Source organism: Phoenix dactylifera, chromosome 2 (genome assembly GCF_051530095.1).
Source record: "Phoenix dactylifera cultivar Ajwa chromosome 2, Ajwa_hap1_PhDact_Kaust_v1.1, whole genome shotgun sequence".
In the NCBI taxonomy this organism is placed as follows: Eukaryota; Viridiplantae; Streptophyta; class Magnoliopsida; order Arecales; family Arecaceae; genus Phoenix; species Phoenix dactylifera.
The window spans coordinates 629,859-655,182 of record NC_143191.1 but is presented as its reverse complement, the minus strand read 5'-3'; the positions used below and the strand labels follow the sequence as shown (position 1 = coordinate 655,182).

At 40.7% G+C, this 25,324-nt stretch overlaps 3 protein-coding genes across 4 annotated transcripts; 1 reads left to right on the top strand and 2 right to left on the bottom strand.

The window, feature by feature from the left end:
- Positions 1–1,601: 1,601 nt before the first annotated feature.
- On the bottom strand, positions 1,602–4,043 carry LOC103714728 (Rubredoxin-like superfamily protein). Of its 2 annotated transcripts, none has more exons than XM_008802102.5 (2): positions 3,277–4,043; positions 1,602–1,840 (listed from the first exon to the last, which is right to left on the bottom strand). In XM_008802102.5, the coding sequence occupies exon 1, from the start codon at positions 3,895–3,897 to the stop codon at positions 3,292–3,294; it is 606 nt and encodes a 201-aa protein (XP_008800324.3). In that variant the 5' UTR covers positions 3,898–4,043; the 3' UTR covers positions 1,602–1,840; positions 3,277–3,291. The 2 variants fall into 2 exon arrangements, with proteins under 2 accessions (XP_008800324.3, XP_008800323.3); XM_008802101.5 differs by having other exon boundaries at positions 1,602–1,828.
- Positions 4,044–5,207: 1,164 nt separating this feature from the next.
- Positions 5,208–9,043, top strand: LOC103714727 (putative transcription factor At3g04930). The gene is made up of 2 exons (XM_088714807.2): positions 5,208–7,212; positions 7,391–9,043. Exon 1 carries the CDS (start codon positions 5,821–5,823, stop codon positions 7,204–7,206), a length of 1,386 nt encoding a protein of 461 aa, XP_088570933.2. The 5' UTR covers positions 5,208–5,820; the 3' UTR covers positions 7,207–7,212; positions 7,391–9,043.
- An 8,509-nt stretch (positions 9,044–17,552) lies between these two features.
- Positions 17,553–22,700, bottom strand: WRKY47 (WRKY family transcription factor). The gene is made up of 6 exons (XM_039114595.3): positions 22,352–22,700; positions 22,068–22,142; positions 21,817–21,969; positions 20,479–20,817; positions 20,224–20,337; positions 17,553–18,472 (listed from the first exon to the last, which is right to left on the bottom strand). Exons 1-6 carry the CDS (start codon positions 22,577–22,579, stop codon positions 17,876–17,878), a joined length of 1,506 nt encoding a protein of 501 aa, XP_038970523.3. The 5' UTR covers positions 22,580–22,700; the 3' UTR covers positions 17,553–17,875.
- Positions 22,701–25,324: the final 2,624 nt, after the last annotated feature.

Here is a 25,324-nt window from a genome sequence, read left to right as displayed (position 1 = left end):
TCAGGGCTTAAAAGAGTATAGTCTGGATCTGAAAGGTACCTACGGATATCCCCTCAGTCTCGGTCTCAAATGGTTGTTTAAATTCAGGAATTGGGAGGAGGATCAATGTTAAGACACACAACATAAGATGAGGTCAAGGATATGCTTGTCTCCAAGGATTGAGATTGGGACTGAAATCAAGATATTAAATAGAAAAGGGGAATAATCTGACACCACTACATAAGACCGGCCGGAAGTGGATAGAAACTGAGATTATCACTATTACTGAAATCAAGGTAATGTGAAATTTTAGCAATACTAAGATCAACTGGAATCGGCATCCAAGATCAGTATAAGAACTAGGATGGGGATCATGTCTTTCGATTGAGGCCATGAGTAATGGCCTGGTTGCTTAAAATAAGGTTCCAGCATCATGAATGCAGCACACCAGAAAGCATCATGAAAGGAGCATATCAGAATGAGAAGGGCAAATCCTATTGCTGACAGTGCTTCGGTTAAGCACCGTTCTCTTTACTCATTCTTTTCCAAATTTCCAGAACCATCTGATCTCCTGCTGATATCCCAAATGAGCCACATCACAATTATAAACCTAATATTCTCTGTTGGAGCCCTTTCAGCATAATAGCAGAAAAATGTTCAGCTAGAGGATATTTACGGCGATATGAAGAATTCATCAAGACCAGCCAAACACATCTTCCATAAAGCACAATTACTGCAACGAGCATGAAATTCTCAGCGATTTCCAAAAACTTCGGCAATTGCAATTCAACAAAGTCACTGCAGTCAATGTGTATTAAACTACTTTCTGTTAGATCTTCTCTTGTCTTTCCATTCAAAAAAAAAAGAAAAAAGAAAGAAAAAAAATCCTCTCTTCTTTTAGTGCCTCCTTATACTATAGGAACAAAGAGTTGCCTGGGCAATAAGCCGATGCTTCAAAACTTAAAAAAGAATACAGCATCCAGTAACACTTCATAATTAGAAAGGGGTTGCTAGTAACAAAACATTTTTCAAATGTTCAAGCTAAAATCAAGGATTTGGATTGATACATAAAGAAGTTATTCAAAACAACCCACAAAGAGAGCTGTGGCACCACTGATTACTGCATCTGAGACCTGGAAAGTGAAGGCAGAACTTAAGATTGAACAGACAAATGGTTCATTATGACATACCATGTCTCCTATGCTCCTACAAAACCACACTACTGCTGTAACTATTGACAGTGTGTAGTCAGAAAAATGCTACCACAAGGAAACACTAAATCTATCGCCCACCGCTAGACATAAAATTCAAAGTACATAATATGTTTGTTTATGCGGATCACTTAAGCTGGAAAATTCTCCTTTATTGTGCTCAAAAGGGGAATTTTCTAGTCTGATAGCAAAATTCATGTACAGGACGCTCTCTCTCTCCTACATGAAGTCATGTGCTTCCAAAGAAAGGAGAACTATGGCAAATAGACAACTTAGATTTAAAACGAGATTGACATCGGACACCATCATGTGTGCTAAAATTAAGAATCAAAATCAATTACACGTTTCTCTCCTTCATAAGAAAAGCACATAAACAAGATGTCACAGCAGCAAACCACAAAAAGAAAACAGTTACAGCAAACCATGAGATATATTGATAAGAAAGTAACAATATTGTGCATTACAAAGAGGTGACAGGATGAGCATTAACATGAAGGATGGTGTATACTATACAAGATACGCCTTCCAGCTAACCCAGATAGCAGAATCCCCTAGTAAAGTGCGCGTAGAAAGAGAACTGTCAACTGCACGACTATGATCAAATGAACTTCCTTGATCATTCTCTTTGCAATCACACCCTGGTGAAGATGCTGAGAATAGTAAGGAAACAGTTTTGGTCATCTATAAGTTGCCGTACATAACAAGAATGAAGTACATGTTCCTTTTTATTTTAAATCACTGTAGGTGGAAGATATGTAATTACATGTTCCTTTTTATTTTAAATCACTGTAGGTGGAAGATATGTCATGCCGTATAACTTGTGCTCAAGCAAGCAATGGTTTTAGCATACTGTGGATATATTTTAGGAGCATGTCTCCTCTAAATGAAGTATTAAACACAAACTACTGTAGCTGGTCTGGCATGCATGGCTAGCCATGTTCCAGGGCTCAACTTATATGACAGGGTTGTGTGCTGGCCTACACCAAACATCATCGACCCTTATGAACCAGCTACAGATCCTCATTCCGTGACATTATCTGATGGCAGCATACATACCATAGGCATTGATTTCAAGATACCAACATCTAAATCCTTATTCTGAACTAGTGTCATATAATTACTTTGGCACTTCAGGATTAGAATATTAGCCTTCGGATTTTATTCCTGCAGCATTGTGAATTGCTTACCAAACAAGTCATGTTATGTAACATTGCTTCTATTTGGAGAATTTGTCCAAATTCCTGGTATATCATGGGTGTCCAATTGATAGATTCATACAGACATGATTGGGCCTCCTTCTAAAGTATAGGTATAGATGTCGCCGTTCATTTCTTTAAACTCCTTATAACTTCTCTTCAATCTTCTCAAATTACATCCTTTAATGCTTTACTGTTTTTTGAGAGAAAACTTAATGCTTTACTATTATAAAACTGATTTTCTCCTCATATGCATTAAAGTCTTTCGAAAGGGATTAGTCCTACAGGCTAGACTGGTACAACTTAATTACTGCACACATCAAACGTGTCCCTCGATGGATTCCAAAAGAACAAGAAGAAAAGAAGATAAGAAACAAGAGCAAAAGCCAAACGATTCAGCTTAAGGGGCTCAAGATGAGATTATTATTTTAGAAGTGAGCATTCTATTGAATTTATAAAGCTGATTCTTTCCTAACTTCATTATACACTGCTTAAAGCTTTCCACATGAGTAAGAATTAGGCTTAGGCTTATATATATTAATTTCACATAACCAAATAAACACCTCATAGTTTTATCCAGAACTCATCAATGGAAAGCATATTTCATCAGCAGCACTAATGCTTCATCGAAAGTTTTGTAATCTTCTACAAGTAAATCCCTCCCTCAATTCCTTGTATAATTTCAAATAGCATCAGTAAGAAACCAAGAGTGTTCAAATATATCCGACGGAAATGTAAGGCATACGAGCAACATAATGCTTCTGAAGTGTTTCTTTTTCTAATTGAAACAAACAGCAAGTACGCATTTCCAAATTGGTTTTATTTCACATGTAACTGCAGAGAAGAGGATTTTTACTACATCCAACATGTGCTACAGCTATTTTTTTTACCTCCCTGAGCCCATGTTATTGCAAGAAGTAGCCGCTAAGGAAGAGCACGAAGCCAAGCAAGAGGCCGCCATAGATGAGGAATGCCTTCTGCCCTGCTGTCAGCGTGTTGCCCCCAAGTCCGAACTGCTGGTTCTCCGCAAACCCAGCAATCTCCACACTCTTGCTCTCGAAGAAGGACTTGGCGGCGCCGCACGTCGGGCACCGCCAGTCGTCGGGGAGCTTCGCGAATTGCAGCCCGGGCGGAATTGGGTAGGAGGGGTCGCCGAGCGCCTCGTCGTAGCGGTAACCGCACGACCGGCACTCGTAAATTCCGGTGTTGAGCACCGCGAACCGCTCCTCGACGCGGCGAGGGTCGAGCTTCGGTTCCTGCTGTGCGGGGGCGGGGGGTGGGTCAGGGGAGGGGTCTCCTTCTGGTCGGGCGACGGGCTTGTCTTCTTTGGAGACGTCGACGGAGGAGACGGCGAAGCGATGGAGGATTACAAGTGGCTTGTGGGAAGGGGAGAGGATGGGAGTTTTGGAGGTTGGGAAGGGATGGGGGAGGTGGTTTTTAGTGGGCTTCGCGGCGTGCAGGGTGTGGAGGTGGCGAAAGGAGAAGCTGGCTCTAGCTGTGGCTGAAGCCATTGCAACTCTCTCTCTCTCTCTCTCTCTCTCGCTCGCTCGCTCGCTTTCTATTCTTTTTACTCTAGAGTTTGGTGTGGGGTCTGATCATGGAGGGAAGTGTGGAATCCATTGGGAGGATATGCCGAGTGTTTGGAAGAGAACAGGGGTGGATAAGGTACCAAGGCAGTAGGGAGGTGCCCGTGAACGCCCGTATATTTGGGCGGGGTCATCTCACCAAGAGGTGAGCCTATCAAGGGCTTGGCCGTTAATTTGAGAGCGTGGAGTCGATCCTGGTCCCTAAGCACCCATGGTTTTGGGTTCATAGGATCCGGGTCTTCCACTCAGCCGTTTTGAGAGGTGCGATCGCGTGATCGTGTATCTCAAAGTTGGATCGAGCGGGTGTGTGCACGAAAGACTTTGACACAAAAAAGAAAGTATGGTACCTATTAGGCCATGCATGCATACTAAGAGACAAATAATGTTGCTAACTAGATCATCTTTTTTGCTGCTTAACATTTTGAAAAGATTTTCTGAATGTCATACATTTGTTCCTCCAACGATGATCCATCTTTTCTCTTGATTTAGGTGGCTATGTTCATGCTAGAATAATGTAAGCAGCCGATGTATCTAAAAAAAAAAAAAAATCTAACACAATTGGAGCTCTTGTATATTTTTAAATTTTTCAAAGATTGTTGTTTTCCATTTGCTAAGAATGCCAAATAAGTAAAAAAAGAAATTTTCTTGCTTATCTCAACAATAGATATGACTTGGGAAGTTTTTTTGCTTGGAACTTTACTACCAAGGATCAGTGATTGAGGAGCACGAATATCTACAAGATTAGATGTTTGGTTAAATTTGGGGACTACAAGTAAAAATATTTAGAAGATATTAAACTAACATCATTAGAAGAATAAAGGTAAAATGTCCTGCTTTCTTATGCAATCCGAGAGATGTATAAATAATAAGCTACAAAAGTTTAAATATTAAAAAAACTGATATGGACAAGATAGAAAATAATACTTTTTTTTCTTGAAAGAAGTTAGAGATTTATACATAAATATAAAAACCCTCAGGGACTAATATATAAAAACGTAAATAATAATAGTAAAAATAATTCTTATTTGTTTGATAGATAAACTTGTTTGTTCAATCTGTTCATATAAATTTAATATGACATAAAAAAGGTTTACAGCAAGTAGATTTTTAATTTAATAATTCAGTAACCAGTAGATCTTAGTTGGATCTAAGAGCCTGTCCTTGATCTTCCCTTGCTGCTACTTTTCTCTCATTATTTTTAGATAAAAATAATTACTAGATAGTAAAAATGATCACTGAAGTTATTGTTATTTCACTTTTATACAAACTTTTATTAAGAGTCCTGACTCAACTCCGTTAAACTAATGCTTACTGTAACGGAGATAGTAAAAATTTCCCGCTTCATTTACCCGGATCCTCTCTCTCTCTTTCTCTTTCTCTCTCTGTGGCTGATTCACAGTAACGTGGCACCATGTCACCGGCTACCTGTACGTGTCATCGAAATCGACACAAAGCAACATCTCGGCCGTCCGATCGACATGTTCCGATCAAAATTCTCGTTGACCTATCGAACGGCCCACAGGAATTGTTCGTTTGGTACAAAACCACCAATCCCCTTCCCTCATCATATAGGCACACCGAGTCCACCATACAAAAGACGAAATTGGAGCCACTGAGACTAGATCGAACGGCTCTGGTTAACGATTCCACATCGACTGTACCGTGTATATTTAGGGTCCCACTCACACACCTGCACCCTGTCTCCGATATTGGTAGACGGAATAGTAGGAGTCGTTCTGATCCCCTCGCCACCGCGTCCAAACCCTAACCCTAGTTTTAAACCCGATCTCTCGATCCGGACCCGAAGCACTATTGGCCGAGTGCTCGAGAAAAAGCCCAGCAGAAGCCATGCCTTCGGTCGAAGAGGAGCAGGAGCGCGCCGTCTTCGACGACGACGTCGACGACGATGATGACGACATGGAGGGCGACGACAGCGAGGAGGACGAAGAGGAAGGTTACGAGGACGACGATACTGAGGCGGTGCCGCCACCCGCCTTCGCCGGCGCGGCAGCGGCGGCCGCGCCTCCTCTCCCCGCGAAGCCCGCGGAGGAGGGCCTCAGTGGCTCCACAACCTCCACATCCTCCTCCTCTGACCGCGCCGCCCCGAACCCTAACCCCCCCTCAAACCCGAACCCGAACCCTACTACCGCCGCAGATCCGGGCTCCACCCCGCAGAACGGCGCCATCCCTGCTCTTCCCCTCTCGGCCGCCGCGCCCTCTACCCCCGCGGCTGGCGGCCAATTCACGCCATGCTCCTCCGGTCCCGTCACCCAGCCGTCCGAGGACAGGAAGCCGTTCCCTGTCGCGGTAGCCGCTGTCGGCGGCGGATACGACGACTCCCGGCGGCTCTTCCAGCGGCTGTGGACGGATGAGGAGGAGATCACGATCCTGCAAGGGTTTCTTGAGTTCACGGCGCGGCGCGGCACCACCTTCGCTTCCCACCAGTACGACACCGGCCCTTTCTACGAGGAGATCAAGCAGCGGCTCCAGCTGGAGTTCACCAAGAACCAACTCATCGAGAAGCTCCGCCGGCTCAAGAAGAAGTACCGGAACGTCGTCAGCCGTATGCGGTCCATGGGGAAAGATTTCGCCTTTAAGAGCTCCCATGAAAAGGGTATCTATGACATAGCTCGCAACATCTGGAGTGCTAACGTCAAGAGGGCTCATGACAGCGACGACGACGATCTCAACACCCCTAACAATTCCTATACCATCGAAGCCATCTCCGGTCCCGATGGAGCCACGACGAATTCAGACAGGAGGATCTCAAGATCACGGAGGCGTTTCAGAAGGAGGGCAGCAGAAGAGGCAACGGCAACGGCGGCGGCAGCAGCAGCAGCAGCAAACCCTGCAACAGTAGGGGTCCCGGTAACCCAAGTGCCTTCATCGTCAGCTGCAGCGATCCCGGGCATCATCGAGGAGACGGTGAAGAGTTGCCTCTCGCCGCTGTTTAAGGAGTTGATATGCTCGGCAACCGGGGGACCGCTCGGTCCGGGGCTCAGTGGTGAGGCTGGTATATTGGGGCCAGGGCTAGGCGGCGCTGCAGCGGCGCTGAGCCCAATGCCATTCTGCCTCGGCGGAGGCCCGGCAAGTCTTCCAGGCTCAGGGGCGGCCGTGGATGAGAAGTGGAAGAAGCAGCAGATCCTGGAGCTGGAGGTGTACTTGAACCGGATAGAGCTCCTGCGAGACCAGATCAAGTCTACCTTGGAGGAGCTCAAGTCCTCCGGGAGCTGATAAGAGGTTTCCTTTCACAACTTGTACTTTTTAAGTTGTGGATCTGATGTTTCCGTTCGTAATTCTTAGTTTGGATAATTCTGTCTTGTTAATTAGAAGATACAGGGGCTTTGGGAATAACTATCGTTCCTTTCTTCTAGTAATCTCCATTCGATTTAGTTACTTTTTTCCTTGTGCTCTACAGGAAAGATTACCTGGAGGAATAAGTGGAAAGAATTGTGGGCACTCTTATTTTCATCCACATCATCACTTATTCCTTGTGATCAATTTGTTAGATGCTCCTTGTGGACCACTCTGTTAGAGGGGTGTGTCTTGGTAGGAAAAAAAAGGGGATTTCAGGTAGTATAATATTATAGATATTTTTTATGATATGCCTTACAAGACCTACCGATCATTGTGAGGCTTACAGATGTTTACAAAAGAAAGGAGTTATTCTTTCCGCCATTATCCGATGGACTTTGATCTTAATGTTAGGAGCATTTCGACAACTTCATTATTGTAAGGCTCACCAATCATTGTGAGGCTTACAGATGTTTACAAAAGAAAGGAGACTTTGATCTTTATGTTAGGAGCATTTTGACAACTTCATATTGTTGAAGCTGATTGGAGGTTTTAGAATTGTCAATCTTTACAGCTATTGTTGTCTCAAGCAAGTCCATAGTATGCTTGGACGAAGAAGAATAATCTTCGGATTTCTGAAGGTGCACAAGGGATTAAGAATTAGTGTTGGGTAAGGGTTGTTGATGTAACCGGGTTCTATCTTCACCCTTTGCCTACAACTGTAATGGAGGTGTTTAAGGACGTCTGAAATGGCTGTGAGGGAGGCATCTTTTTTTTTGGTTGGGAGGGGGGGACAACCAAAAACTTTCTGGATTAATTCTTGATGTAGAAGTTCTCCATATCAAATTTTTTAACAAAGTCCCAAGTTCGGAGGATAAGCACATAGTATGAATATTGGTGCTTTGGCCTGCTGATTTCTGTAAATGGAAAGGAAAATGCTTTGAAGCATACAATTTCTGAAGATCAAAAGTATAAATCATAGCCTTGAAGCAATTCAGCGTTTGATGTCAGAGTGGTCCTCACCCTAAGAATTGAAAAAAGAAGGCCAGTGTTTTCTTAAGTATTTTACGTTAACGAAATTGCTTTGTTTTATATAAAAAACTTCCTGGACAGTAATATGCTTTGCACATGAATATGTGTACCTTTAGTATTTATTTACACTAGTTAGTTATAATTTACTATTTGCTACACTAATTTTCACATTATGTTAAATTTCTATTTAGACTTTTTTTAATAAAAAAATTGTCTTTTTAATAAAAAATTATGAGTTGAAAGTCGAAATGTATTTTGTTCCATGGATTTTTTCTTGTCTATTTATCGTTTATTTCTTTGCTTGAACATGGGCTAACCGGACGAAACAGCCGGACATAGGTCCTAATAATTGTTAGGGTTATTTGGAAAACAAATCTCATTGAATAGGAATTCTAATAATTCTTGGGTGGGGTGGTGGAATGAACCAAGAAATAATTGAGATATTCAGAGAGGGTCATGGATTGACCTATGAGCGAACGATTGAAAGGTCACTATGTGCCCTCGAAACCTTTATTTATTGGATTGCAATATTTTGGCATGAGTCGATGCAGGTAAAAGAAGGATTCATTATGTTCTGAAAAAAGGAAGCATCATTTAAATTGCTTATTCTAGTTTAGCATCTAAATCGTGTTTTTTACTAGCTGGTTGGAGCCTTCATATTTAACAACGAGCACTTGAGAAACTGTGTAGAAAATAGATTGTCATATATTTTTCAAGTCAATGATATAGCACAAGTTCAAGTTCCTGATTGTTTGTTATCTAAGATATGTCCGATCAAGTGGAATTCTGGACAAAAGGAATTGTTTGTACAGAGTTGTCCTAATGGGCTTGATGTCAAGTCGTCGTCAATTCTTTTTGAAGATACTGGATGCAATTGTGATTTCAAGTCCAATAACTTTAGGGCTCGTTTGGTTCGCGGGAAGCATTTTCCTTCCTAGGAATATGATTCCTGGGAAACAAATTCCTAGGAAGAGGATGCCTAGGAAAGTACTTTTGGCATGTTTGGTTGACCATGGGAAAGTGACAAATTTCCAAGGTGCTTATGTTTGGTTGGCCGTCCACTTTCCTAGGAAAGTTATATATAATTCCTATTATGCCCTTAATAAAAATTAGGTTTTTAATGCCTTTTTAATGCTTCTTTAATGCTGAAAGGACTTTTTGGGAAAAAGTAAAAATGGAGTGATTCCCGCCTCATGGGAAAGTAACTTTCCCATGTTTCTCATGGGAAAGACTTTCCCATGAAATGTGGGAATCACATTCCCATGGGAATATAACTTTCCCTTCTCTCTCCTTTGAAAACTCCAACCAAACAAGAGGCATCTCATTACTTTCCCGTTGACCACACTTTCCCTCCTTTTCCCGCGAACCAAACGAGCCCTTAAGGTTTTGTTTGCATTTCTTCTACATCCAAGAGATGTATTGGGGTTTTTAAGAGATTTTTTAAGGAGAAAGAAGATTCAAGAGTCTATCTTCTATTCTTATAATGCCTAACTAGAACTACATAAGTCTTTTCATCAAGATTAATAACGTATTTCGGGTATTTTAGTTTAAGTTGCATGTCTGAATTTTCCAGACAATTTTACTAAGAACTTGTGCCAAGCCCAAGATAATCAATTGTCTAGGGCAAAACTAAAAACCCATGGATTGACCTGGATAAAATAAGTACTTCAAAGAGACCTGAATAATTAATGTATAGCAATTGACCATGGTTTCCCTCGGCTCTACTCTATAATTATCTTTAGAGGGAAATGTTCCTTCCCAACTAGAGAAAAAACCTGGTTATTCATTGTTTTTTCTTTCTTTTTAGTTCCATATTCTGCCTTTAAGTCATATATTCAATGTTCTACCCGGAAAGCTTGATCAAAGCATCTACAGCTGGATCAACGTTATATACTCCTTGTAGTCTCTGAAGTTTCTCGTATTTGAAGACAAAGGTGCAAATAGAGCAGAAGACGAGGTTGTGCCAGATTGCTTATGATCAGAAGCTTTAAGTCTGTTAAAGAGATGTTAGAAATTAATTAAAATGAAATATTCAAGGTGTAAAGAGACACAATCCAACAATCGGATGATTTAATAGGAGGGAAAAACAACACCATATCCGGAGAAAGAAGAAGGATTAATGACAATATCATCCAGAGAAAGAGCGACTACTGGCCAGAGAGCAAAGAAGCTAATCGGGGAGTCGACCTTAGAAGAAAGCGGCTCCCTCGCTAGCACTCGGCTTCCACTTTGTTAACATAAGGAAGTTCTTTCAAACGGAAGGAACTCCCACTTCCTTCCTCAATTTGTTTTGTCCCACTTTCTGAGTTATACGAACTCCGACCTCTTTCGGTTATGGGATGTGCGAAATCGGCTTAGGCCCTAACAGTGGTCTTATCTGATCTAGAAAGAAAAAATTCTAGAAACAAAAATTTCTAATGCATCAAAAGATTTCAACTCCAAGGATCCAAGATTGCCAACGGCTGATCGCAGAATATTCATAAAAAGATCACAACAAAAAGAGGCTAGCCATCATGGAGAAGAAATAAGACAGGATGCATTGAAGCACACTCACCACTCAAAGATTGCTGGATGATATAACAGGTTGCTAAGAGATCGAGTCCCTGAAGAAAGGAAATAAAGGATGTTCGAATTCCACAAATAGATAAAGTATATTAGGTTGAGGAGGCAAAGGGGTGGTTTGATCCTAATGATTGTTAAGGAGAAGAAACTTTCAAGGGTCCAAAAATTTGAACTCCAAGAATCTAACAAAGCATCCCAGGTGATAAGATCTCTCAAATCTCTACATAATATGTAGATATGAATGATATTGATCTACGTTCCTTCATCAACGACGGTCATCCCAATTCGATGTTCTTTAGCTAGTGCCGCATCCGTCATCCCTTGCTCTCCCTCCACCATTATGTTTAGGAAATCTTGTAAGGGACACAATATCATTCAAGGGTTTGTGAGATTGGATGGATTTTAGTACGAAACCCCTCACTAAGCAAGCAACTTGATGCCATCAGGCTGGGCAGGACAACTGACCTCCTTGGCTGGACTCTGATTAGAATCTAGCATTATATAAGGATAAGCAAAGAAAATGAAAGAAGAAAAAAGCATCTTGATGAAACCAAACACCCTTCCCTCAAAAAAGAATGGAAAAAAAACAGACACAGGCACAAGTAAAAATACTAACATGCTATCAGAGAAACTATTTAGCCTCAAGAGAATGAAGAGTTATAGGAAATATCCTTAGCCACTCGTCAATTTCCTTGTACTCATTCTATAAAATTTACACAAATCATTATCAAGCCTTAAACAGTTAATTTGTTTATTAGTAAACCAAAAAAAAAGAAGCAATGCAATATTCATTGAGGGTTCAGAGAGTTGAAAGAAGACCTAGAAGCCGTATGAAAAGACCTAATCCTGGACTCACCATCATGTGAGAATCTCACATGAACCATTATACCAATTGAGAAAATGTTCATTGCATTCTAGGCTTGAGGGTGAAGCGGTCATACGGAGTTGTGTTTTTTTAACGATTACCAGCAACTAGAATCATATCACTTGGTACCTACTCATAAACCTGCAATTTATTGAATTTCTGCAAGAACAGCCCACTCTTTTCAACCACTAGTTAAAATTTATGTTCCGCTGGTTATGCACGATCACAATTGTGAATCACGAATAAGCAAGACATGTATTACAATTACGACGAACAAAATCGTAACAGTCAGCGAGGTCAATCAATCAATTTTGTTTCTTAAAAAAGGGGAACGCTTTGCGATACAATAAATCTCGTGATCTCAGCTGAACATAGATCTTTCGAAACCATAACATAAAAAGGTAGCTGAATCCAGATCAAAGAATCAGCAGATCAAGCCCACAGCTTACAGATGAGATTATTTAATCCTAAAAACAAAATTCAGTCTCAACATCCATACGATCCAGATCAAAATTCAGTTTAGGACGCGCCTAGCAGTTTAACCTCGATCACAATAATTCTAATCCGAATTAAAATTCGATCCTCGAAGCTATCACTCATCCTAATTCGACCGCCACACAAAAATGAAGGAAAATGGAAGGAAACAAGGGAGCGCGTCTATAGGGATGCACCATCTAATGGAACAAGAACCTCTGATTGCTGCACGGAGATGTGTCACCATTGAGCTGGACTTCTTTAATGTAGAAGGATCATTGGATCAATTATAGATTAATTTGGCTACACGAGTAAGTTTGAATGAGGTTTAAAAGCAAGATCCATTGCATCCAAGACCTAATCACAAATACTAAGGCCCTGTTTGGGGGAGCTTTTGGAGGGCCAGAAAGCACTTTCTCAGTTTGTTTACCAAACACAAAACAAACTACCACAACACTTTACGAATGTAGTTACCAAACAGCAAACAGCTTTTTATAACAGCTCTACTTCAGACAGCTCTACTTCCAACAGCTCTACTTCTAACAGCTCTACTGCCAACAGCTCCCCCAAACAGGGCCTAACTCCTGGAGGTCATGATTTTCTCATATAGTGTTCATTTTCAGCATTCAAAGCACTAAAATAAGCTTCCTAGTTGAATACTACAAGAGTGCTTTATTTTTGGGTAGTCATTTGATGCTTTTTAAATTTATGAAATATTCATGAAGGCCAAATTATAATAGCTCAATGCTTCATAAATGTACATCGCACGGATTCTTGATACTATTATTATTGCTATTGGTTTTTGGGCCTGGTTGGGCCACCCATGATGGGCTAGCCCGACCAAGATCATCTAACTTTTAAATGAGAGAGAAAATAGTTGGAAGAAAAAGAAGATACTATTGGATAGTTTCTCTTTCCTTCTCCATCTCTTGTCTGTGTTACTTAACACCATTTATGTCTAGACTCTCCTTCCTAGAAAATTTCAGTGTTCTAAGGAGAGAAACATGAAGGAACAACTCTCTTTCATCTTTTTCTTGCACCATAAGCATTTGAACGGTAATTTTTGTTAAAGAGAAAATTTTTGTTGTCTGTATACTTGCCATGTGCCCTCCAAATTGATCCCCTATACTTTATGAATTATGGACAATTAGGAAATCTGATCTAAGTAATTTGCGACCTTGGGTTCTGCTATCTATGTCCATGATCCCTCTCACAAATACAAAAAATTAGGTCTGAGAGGAAAGAAGTGAATCTTTATAAGATACTTAGAACACTCTAAAGGATATATGTTCATTAGTGAGTAGGCATATGGAAGTTGGACTACAATTGAATCATAAGATGTTACATTCTCGAAGAATGATTTTCCTAGCAAGGTTGAGATGATAAAGAATTTTCAATTTTTCAAGATGGAAGATCCTGAATTTTATGGTGCACCTATTAACAAGTAGAGGAGAATGAGAAATTGTCTCGACCTTCTAGACCTAATGGGAGCGACAAAATGTCTAATAGATTAATTTCATAAGAATTACATTTGCATAAAAGCACTAGTAAGAGTATCCCTCATTGTCGTTTTGGGACCAAAGAGGAAGCTTTTATGATAGCTTCACATGATGATGTTGAGCCCAAAATAATTAAAGAGGCTCTCTAATGCCCTGCAAAGGAATAGTGGAAGAAGGAAATGGAGGAAGAAATGGAGGCCATAAATGCAAACCATGTCTGAGACTTGGTTGACCTTTTCACCATACTTTAAGGCAATTGGGAACAAAGGGTTCTTAAGATTAAGCAGAATGCAGATGGATCTATTGAAAGATGTAAGGCTCACTTAGTGGCAAAAGGTTATACTCAATAAAAGGGTATAGATTATGAGAAAACATTCTCTCTAGTAGTTAGATTTGCCTCTATTTATCTTATCCTTGCGATCATTGCACATTTAGATTGGGAATTATATTAGATGGATGTTAAGACATCATTTGTCAATGGAAAATGGGATGAGAAAATCTATATGGAATAACCTGTAGGTTTTGTTGTAAAAGGTCAAGAGCTTCAACAATCTATTTATGGCCTAAAATAATCGTTCAGATAATGGTATCTGAGGTTTCATCGAGCCATAACTTTTTATGAGTTTATGATGATTGATGAAGATCATTGTATGTAGTCAAATGTTTTGAAAATATATTCATGATTTTATCATTATATGTGGATGATATTTCTTGGCTGGGAATGATAAGGAGTTTATTGTCACTATAGAAGAATGGTCGTCCTCAAATTTTGAAATGAAAGATATGGGGGAAGTAACTTATGCGTTTGGTGTTAAAATTTATAGGGATCGTTCAAAAATTTTTTTTGCATGACGTAGGAGACTTATATTAAAAAGATCATAAAACGATTTAACATGCAAGACTGCAATCCATAGACACTCGTATAGCAAGAGGTAAAGGCCTAAATCTTAAAATGTTCCCTAAGACTCCATATGAGAAAAAAGAAATGGCTAATGTTCTCAATTCTAGTGCTATTGGATGTTTAATATACTCCATGATGTGTATAGAGCCCAATATATGCTATGCCTTCAGCTTGGTGAGCCGCTATCAAGTTAGTCCTAAAAAGTTGCATTGGAAAGTGATCAAAAGGATCCTGACTCAAAGGCACCATTGATTATTCTCTATGCTAGCATAAAAATAATTTGCACTTAAGTGGTTATTCAGATGCTAATTGGGCAGAAGAATTGGATGAATACAAATCCACTTTAGGATATGTGTTCTTGCCTAATAATGGTGTCATCTCTTGGAGTAGCAAGAAGCAAATATGTATAGCCTTATCTATGATGGAGGTCGAGTTTATTGATTGTTTAGTTGCAGGTAGGAGGCAATTTGACTTAGGAGATTTCTACAAATATTGTATGTAATAGCTAGTGTTGTAGAATCCGTGATAGTTAATTGTGATAGCTAAGCTACCATTGCATATATGAAGGATTTTTTTTTTTTTTGGGGGGGGGGGGGGGGGGGGGCGTGGGGTGCATTTGGTGGCTTGGGAGAATGTTTGCCGGCCTCTCCGGGAGGGTGGCCTTGGGGTCTAGTCTCTCCGGGTAAGGTGAGAGACGATCATTGCCTGACACATGGTGCGGTTTGTCCTGGAGCCTCAGGGGTTTTGAAGTCAGGTCATGATAGTGAAATATGGTCACGTGGGGCCGGCTGAGGTAACTCGGTGCAGGCGGACTGTATCCTTTATGTGGCATAAGATTGAGAGGTATCTGCTAACTATTTGGGCAAATACTAAATGGGCAATTGGGGATGGAAGGAGTGTCGAAGTGGTGGGGGACCTGTGGGTGGATGCCCTACCCCTGAGTTTATGGCTGACTATGGTTGGCATAGAGGCGGGTGACGGACTGCAGGTATGTGACCTTCTCGTCCTGGAAGGAGGAGAGTGGGATGGGGACAGTGTGCGATAGGTATTTGGAGACCCCTTTGCCGAGTGCGTACAGTCCCTTCCGGTGCCAGGGTGTGGGGGATCAGATATCCGGGTGTGGCGATCTTTCTGTAGGACCAGAGTTAGGATGGGGGATGTCGCTCGAGCCTACAACAGGATTACGAGGTAGGCCCTGATTGTGCTTGAGTCTGGCAGCTAGGTTTACACTCGAGATTGGCACTGATTTTATGGAAGGTAGTCTGGAACCGCCTTCCTACGAGATCGTTGTTGAGTAGACGTGGTGTGAGGATACCCCCCAGTGTACGTTGTGTGGGGACGACGAGATGATAGACCATGTGCTGTTTCAATGCACGTGGGCGAGGAGATTCTGGCGTCTTTCAGGGTTTCCACAGAATGCTTGGGGTATGCAAGACCAGTTTTTATAGGTTATCCAGTATTGGTCGAGTAGCCCCCAGCAGCGCCCCGTGGCCATTGGAGCTACCTGTATGGATTACCAAATCTGGCTGGTTAGGATTGCTCGGACCTTTGGTGAATGTAGCTTGTCTCCGAGGTTTGTAGTGGAGTGGGCACGAGTACAGACAGTTAAGTTTAGTGATAGCACCTATTCAGGTGGGTCTTTGATAGTTCGAAATATTTGGGGCTCCTTTTCAGCTCAGATAATGCCTCGTACGATGTTCTTCACCTGGGAGCCCCCACGCCCGAGCTTCCTCAAGATCAATTTCGATGGATCGGTAGTCGATGGAGGACGTCGAGAAGGCGCGGGGTTTGTCATCAAGGACCTAAGTTTGAGGGTGGTGGCTGTTGGTGGTTGTCAGACAGCTGATACCTCGATTTCTGGTGCTGAGTTACGTGCTGTATGGGTGGGTCTTTGATATGTGCGACGAGTCTTGCATACCAACTCTATCATTTTGGAGGGTGACTCGGCCACTATGATAGATTGGATTTAGGGGGGCCCGAGCTGGATGGGGGGGACCACTCTTTGATTCAAGATATCTGGGCAATGGGGAGAGATGGGGAAGTCTTCTAGGCCTAATATGTATTTAGGAAGGCCAACGGAGCCGCAGCCCGCATTAGCAAAAAAAAAAAAAAAAAAAAAAGGGTCCTAAGTATCATGGCAGGACAAAAAATATTGATACTAAAATAAATTTTGTTAGAGACATAGTGGCATAGAAGAAAATGGTCATAAAATATATTTCTACGTATTTGATGGTTGCAGACTCTTTTACTAAATCTATTTCTAGAGATTGTATTCTATGCACTTTTTTTAAGGCAATTCATGAAACTTGAAATTCAACTTAGTATTAATTCTTAATTTTATCAATTAGCCCCCGCATAACTAAGAGGAGGAGCAGAACCATTATTGCATTCTGAACCGTTCCCACCACCCGTGCAGTATTATGGGAAAAAGAACCACGTCCCTTCCCCTTCCCCTACCCCCTACTCCTTCGAGTGCCTTTTGCGCTTAGCGTCGTCGTCCGTGTCGATTTCAATGATTGAGTTCTTGGATCTTATTGTAACAATGGAGGCGTAGAAGAACGTCGGAGTTTTGGTCCCCTAGATGTAGCCAGTCTACTGCAGGCAGAGGAAGAAAATCTTCCTCCTTATCTATTTATCCATTTTTTGCTGCATGCTTGGTCCAACTGGTGTGGTGATGATGGTAACTTGTTGGGCTTTCTAGCACACGCTCTTTCTTTCTTAATTTTCTTTTCAGATCGTAAGTAGTAATGAGCTTTAATTGGACGTTGTTTCATGGTTGTGCACCCATGTAAAAGCATTGTGATTCATTGGCCGCGTGAAAGGTCAAGGGAGCCCATCCATGCATTGGTTATTCCATTTGAAAAGGAAGAGACGCTTTACGAACTTCGCCATGAGGGCATAACAAAGCTATACCACGAACACCGAACCATGCACTGATAAGGGTAAATAAAAGTAGAATAAGAGCGCTCTCTCTCTCTCTCTCTCTCTCTCTTTCTTACCCAGCGTTTCTTTGTAATATTTACTTACAAGACATCCTTCTTCCTTGCCCAACTAATTGAAGGGCTCGACATAAATATTTGTTAGGGACAACCACTAATTTACAATATTCTATTGATAGTAGCAAAGTATTCTGGTATAATAATAAGGTAGGCACATAGATGGATGAACGAAAAATTTTGATTATGACATTTACTCTCACGCTATATGCAACCTGTGGAGACCATTCTAGTTGGAAGACGTAGATAACAGCAAGGCATGCACCCATTCTGACTCCCTTTAATTAGTAGAAAACGTGGTGCAAGACTGAGGAAACTGAGGTGGTCCAGGTCCTACCTGAGGGCCAGTAGGGGAGCTATTGCCACCACCAGAACCACTGGTGCTCCGAGGAGACCCCATGATGGATTTGATGGCGGCAGCCAAGGCTGTAGTGAAGTTGGGATCTGTTGCAATAGCCGCGGTCACTGTCTCGACCATCGATTGCTGCCTTGGGCCAAACTGCACCGCCGGCGGCCCCACCACTCCAGGCGGCAGCTTATGAGGGAGGTACATCGATGGCGGCATCGAGAATGGAATTGACGGCAGGTGGCCCCGCGAGAGCTGGAGTGGACTCGGGGACTGCGTCAGATCGAGGGTGATGGTGGGGAATGGGGCGGAGGCGGAGAGTGTGGCGACGGAGGAAGCATAGGGTACGGGTTGGAAGAAGCCACCAGCGGCCATGAGGGAGTCCTTGCTGGTGGTGGAGCCGGAGAGGAGCATGGCGGCAGCGGCGGACGTGGTGCTGGCCATGGCGGTGGCGGTTGGGGGGAGAGGGTGGTTGTGGTTGCCCTCGTAGGTGGTTATAAGAATGGTCTTGTCCTCAGCACATCTCTGCACCTGTTGCACCAAAACAAACCATGGAGAGATAAATGAGTTGGCCTCTGGAGAGGAATCCAAATTATAAGTTTTATACATAGAAAGCTGAGGAGAAACTCTATCTTTGCACGCCAAAAACTGTAGAAATTTCTAGCGGCTAAGTTACGGACTAGTGGTGTATTTTCTTGCGAAAGGATGGAATAGTGTATACTGTGTATTAAGAATAAATTTTTGGAGCAGTGATAGTCAACCACTCATAAAGGCAGGAAGGAAAAAGGAAAACCATTATAAGAATCTTTAAAAGAGATTTGAAATCCGGTCTTTTCTTTGACTGCAACTTTTTTATTTTTTTGACTGCTATTTGATGTTGGGTTTATACACAGTTTAACATATTTAGTTTCTGGACGTAGTCATGAGCATGGGGGTGGTGATACTAGGCCTATCCTGATTCTGTATATTGTTGTCCTTGGTAAAGTTATGAATATGTATGTACAAGTCTAAGAACTAAACGTATAGTTCCTATTAAAATCAAGCAACAGGAATAAAATAATTCTTAATCAACAAGAATTAAATATGAAAATAATGGCCAATGGAAGGATAGACCTCATGAATCACCAATATTGCTAACCATAAAGAAATTATCAAGACTATAACGGCTTTTTAGGTGATTTGGTGAAAGAATTAGATAGGCCACCATGTCCATCCATGAGATGATGTATGTTTACATGTGTGGTGCTGGTGGTTTTATCTGAGTTGTAGGGGAGGAAGAGAGGAGAGAGGCCAGAAACAACGGCACTGCGGTAGTAGTTTTAGGCTTTAGAAAATCGTACATAAATTTTTTGACTAAGCTCGGATAAAAATATATCGAGGACATCATAATGGAGCAAACAGAGAGGAAAAATAAAAAAAAGAGAAAAGTAATCATCCTCTCCATTGCAAATTAAAGAGATCTCAAGCTTTAAGGTTGTCTTCTTGTGATCAAAATCAATGGCAAGGCTAATCACCACGACTGGAATTGAAAACTAAATTTTTCTTTTGAATTAAGCAACTATATATTTGTTGTTTGAGCTACAATCTGAGACTTTAAGCAATTTACTTGTTAAATAAACATACAGCCCGAGATGAAGGCAATAAATGAGGTATCTGTCAATCTCTGACTGACAGCCAGAAGAAACTTTCAGTTGACTTCGACTACAAATTTTGACTTGGTGAATACACAACCAATGGTGAGAGTTCATGATCTGTCTCATCAATTGTTTGAAGTCACGCCCTAACACTTTTCATAACAACGGAATTAAAGATGCCTCATGAGGAAGGAATTTCGAAAATAGTTCAAAATGTCCAATATTATATAATAAGGGAAGCTTAACGAAAAATTTTCAACTGTCGATAAACACTTTCTGTATGCAATGTATTGGCCTTAGGAAGAATAGTGAGATAGGACCTAATTTGCAACTGTTAATAAAGCTGGGGGAAGTTTCTTACTTCCTCCTCATTTCATCAAATAAAAGAAAGTATCCAAAACCCAAAATGCTATGGTTATGCTTGCTTATATATTTGCAACTGTTAGTGCGTAAAAGGGATTGAGCCTACATGATCATTAGATAAAGTCTTCCAGGATTGCGCCAAGTACAACAATTTGCAGATGCCAAAGGTAATTCTATTGCACAGATAACGAACACTTTTGGCAGGATATCCTTGGTATAAGAAGCTTTAATTTCAAGTAGATAGCTGCTGTATCCAAAGGCAAGTTTGGTACTGATTGCACTTACCTGCTTTCGAACGGGGCAACCAACAGCCATGGTGCAACGATAATAGGCTCGTGGGCATGGATTTCCCTTTGCCATCTTTTGACCATATTTCCTCCATTGACATCCATCACTAATCTACAGGCACAAAACCTTATGCCTTAGTTCACAACTGTTTTTTATCTAATATATAGACTAATGGTTAATGAAGAATTATAATGTAATGGGAGAACTAGTGGTTAATGCAGAATTCTAATGCAACGGGAGTCAGTGTTTTACCATTGGGGCATCAGACCGTGCACGCACTGAGACTCTTGCTTTGCGGCATGGGAGCTCGGTGTCAGTGCTCCTTTCTTGCATTAGCCTAGGATTCTTGTTGCTCCCCCAGCTTGGTGATGTTTGCTCCGAGGGACCATCATCAACAGGTAGCTGTCTCTTGGTGAATGGAATAGTGCCTTGCTCCCTTGAACCTCTGTTGGCGATGCCGTTGCTCAATGTTTGTGATTGTTCTTCATCTTCAGCACCAGAATGTTCGATGTTCCGCATGCTAGTTTGACCAGGTTCCATGAATTGGTGTTCAGATACTGCCACCGGACTCGATGTGTCGGTCTTGTTGTCCTATGGAAGCAGATAAGATTATATTAATCTGTTTTAGTAATTAGAGGTCGTAATGAAAACTATCAAGATGTTTCTAGGAAGACATAATATGCTAGCAAAGAAAAAGAAAGGCAAAATATGCGATTTGGCCTACAATTGATTGTTATGATCCAAAGCCTATTCTGCTGATATTTTGATCTGAAGAACACCTCAAATGAGATTCATTAGGATGATACTACATGATGCATTATCATATTAATATATAGGAAAAAATCAAATCAAAATAAATATAAATCCATGGATTATATACGAGTTCTTTGACCATTTTATTTCAAGATTTCATGCTGCAATGGAACGCATGGTGAATTTGCTCAGCAAGAAAGAAGTGCATGGTGAACCCACACTATTTTACTCTAGAAAAATGTAAGATAGAACACCTATATATCTTTGGGGTATAAAATTAACAATGCAAAGAAGGAAGTGTTTTTTTCGAGAAAGCAAAGAAGGAAGTGTAGAAATCATAGCTTTTCTATTTTTCCAAGTCAGAGATCAGAATAATTCAAAGATGAACGGCAAGAGCACACTCATTTCTTCAAGCAATTAAAATCCTGTGAACTATGTCACATTTGTTTCCTCGCAAGAAGAACTATATCACGTTTGTAGTTTGCAAGAGAAGAAAAACCGCAACCTAATTTATGTCATTTTCAAATAAAATAAAATTACAAATATCTATAATTATTTTTTGGAGAAATAAACATATCTTTTTAAGTGTGCAAATAATCTCCTTTTTTCTTTTCTTTTTTAGAAAAATTCTTGCAGCTACATGCAAGGATATTTAATAGATTATGCGAACATAAATGAATGAAGAGACAAGTAAATCCGAAGGCTCTTTGTCTAGGTGCGATTTATGCTCTCTTGGGCTTTTGTGCTATCGATTTCTCTGCGGTGAAGCAGATAAGATTTTCAAAAAGAGAGAGTAGAAGAAATTAACGAGTGAGATAAAAGGCAAGAAAAAAAAACCTGTCCATGCCGGAAATCCTGTGCTCGTTGTTGCATGGTTAAAATATACTCGTTGTGAAGAGCACCATAACTTCTAGTGAGCTGATCTAGCATGATCCTTAATTTCCGGTTCTCTTCTCCCAATCGGTTTAGCTCCCCTTGAAGCATGACCAGCTACGGATTCGAACAAAGAAATACATAAAATTCACGATTGACCCCTAATATACATGAAGAATTCCATCCTGTCGATCTAACAGCTAGTCAAAGCTCACCTCGTTGCTAGGTTTCTTCTCCTCTCCAGCTCCCTGGCCAACCCGTGAGCTCATGGTCAAAAGATGCAACCCGGTCTGCAGAATAAAAAGAAAAAGAACTCACTCTAAGCGATCAATCTAACAGGTTCCTAATTAATTATATATCTCATACAAAACATCAGCAAGAGAAAAAAGAAGAGAAAGTAGCAGTTGGTTATCAAAACGCGTCATTTTTCCATTAGATAAGCTACAATAGAGGAACTCGATTTATATCGAGCTGAGATTTGATTGCCCAATAACTCAACACTTATATTGATGCCTGTATCTTCCTGAGGTGACACATGCTTCCCTTGCCGATCATGCGAAACACCAGCTCGTGCGGTACCATCCTTGTCTCCCCGATGGCTCTCCGAGAAGAAATCGACCTCCTCGATCCCGTCTCTCCGATCGACACCCTCGTCAACACTGCGACCGCGATCATGACTCGAGAAGCCGTCGGAATTCAAGAGCGCCATTTCCTTCGGCCTCTCCATTGGGGAGGAAGAAATGAAGAGGGGGTCGGTTTTGGGTGGGAACAGTGCTCAAGAGGTGCAGGAAAGGAAACGAAACCAAGGGGAGAGAGAGACGGCAAGGGGAGTCTCTGCAAGAAAGACGGGTCGAGCCAATTAAACGCGTGGGAAGAGGTGGACCGGCCGTTCTTTTGGATGGGGTCTACCCGGGTGACGTCGACTTGGACGTCGGCATGACAGCTGGCGCCGTATCGGACCCGTCGAGCCGAGAAACGGCCGGGGCGGGGAAAATATCCCCGCACCGTTAGATCTGACGGCATCGCGGGGGAATCCCACGCGCGGGGGGCGGTCAACCAGGTCGACCTTGACGGCACGGCTCGCTGACGGTGGTTAGAGGTGGGGCCTACCGGCACCTAATCCCCCTTGACTCCGTGGAGCACCACGTCACCTCATAGGGACACGTCATCATGGGATGCGGGGCTGTACTGCCAGGCTCAGGCTCATGCTTTCAGAGTCGTGCTTTCTTAAATATATGGGCCCGTAGCTATGAAAAATAATGTTTGTATCCATCAAAGAGGGGGATGTGTACTTGATGAAACTTTTATTTTACTGAAGAAAAAAAAAGACATGGCTTATATATCTGCTCACACGTGCGGGCAAAAACAATCTATATATGCCTATCAAGCCACCATATATATTTAAGTTGGGAAATGGGTGGACATTGCTGGACTAATGCAACTTTAGCCTTTTACCATTCTTATTCTTCTTCCTCTTTTTTTTTTTTTTTTTTCTTTTCTCCCAAAGGAATAACATTCTTTTTTTCAGATAATTTTTCCAAACCTTTATCGTATTTTTTGTCCTTCTTGTACTTTCTTTTCTTTTATTTTAAAAACAACTATAATAAAGAATCAATATTTTCTTTTATTAAGAAAGAGAATCATTCTCAATGACAAAATTTTGCATGGTTTAGAAAATCAACAGTTTGTTCATTCCACCTCTTTTTTGTTTTCTAACCATAACTTATTTTTATGTGGTGAATTAGATTGTGTATGGTAGAATAAATAACTATTAGGTGGACAAATAATTCATTTATTTCTTACGATGATACGTCATGATGTTGATATAAAGCTCAACACTCTCTAGATGAGCATATGAACAAGTTGGAGTCTACACGGCAAACTTGTTGTTTGGCAATAAATTTCAACTTGACATATGCGGTAAGAAAATTTGATTAGGAGTGGTTCTGATAAAACCATTACTTGATACCGACACTCAAATTAAAACTAGTCATAAAAAAGAAAAAAACACTTAAATATTTACAAAAAATAAAATAAGATATTAAGTTATATAAGTAATTTTGAGTTATACAACATGGAATGAGCAAGCTAGCTGTCCATCATATATATTTGAAATATGAACTTTAAGTACAGCATTTTTTATTTTTTTAATTATTCTATAACATTTATTTCAAAAATTAGACTATTCAAGACCGTCGCCGTAATGTTACACACTGAGTCGAGGCATCATGGTGATATGTGCGAAAAGATGCTACCGAGGAGTATTATCGACTTAATCAAAGTTATATATCTAACTAATTAATTAGGAATATTCTTATTATACAATATATGATATAGTGGGTAAACATTAATCAAATGGATACTTACCCAACAAGTGTACTTTTTGTAGCGCCATTATATTTTAATGCGTGACTCAGATAATGAAGGATTATTTAAAATGGAAAAAATCAACTTAGATGGGCAGACTTGTAAGAGAAATGACAGACGGAGCTTTCATCCTATTAAAGGCTTGGATAGAGCCATGAGGCGCACGTATTCAACATTATTGTCTGAACAAGTACATAGTCATTTGCACTTGGAACCCCATGTTATCAAATATCCCATTGATGAACCAAGAAATGAAAATTTTGGACAGGGTAGGACATGGAAGAAGAGAGAAGACTCCTCTCTTACTTCATATATTTGGGAGGTGGCTGGCACTCAAATATATACATCCGTTGAGCTAGTTGTATTGTTATCCAGTATATTTTATTATTTTGCAAGATAACTAGCATCACAAACTATAGAGAAAGGAAGGCTTGGTGGTTCTTTTACATGTGAACACTATGTGCTAGTCAATGCCATCTTTTATGAAGGGCATCTACTTTCCCCATCAAGAGAAAATGACATGCAAGACCACCTCCATACCAAAACATTGTCCAATTATTATCCAATATCTAATACTCCAAAATGTACAATTCAAACATTAGGTCATGCTCACTCCTTCTGCTTTCTCTTCTAGTAGAATGGTACTGAAAAAGATGCTATTGTTGTAAACAGACCTGAATGTCAAACGAATCCTGTGTCCGAGTTAATCAGGATGTGGAATAGTGATGATGACAAGTGCCATAATGGTTGGATAATACTAGGAAAGAAATGAAATACGGATAACAATTCTACATTCTCTCACAATAACATAGTATATGAGACCAACCAATTGACAAAATATAGAGCATTTTATTTATAAAATAATTATTACATAGATATGATGGTATACTCTAATATTTTAAGTATCTGATTTAATAAACATGTAATTAGATTTTGTTGCACAGGTCGAAGAACAATTGTTCAAAACGATGGAGCATTTATTTCAGATAAAACTAGTAAAAAATATTTCTTTGTAATTATTTCTATATTCAAATATATGGATGAATTTTTTTGATGGTTTGCTTCTTTTTTTTTTTCTTTTGCATTTCTAAGTTTTTCAGGTTTG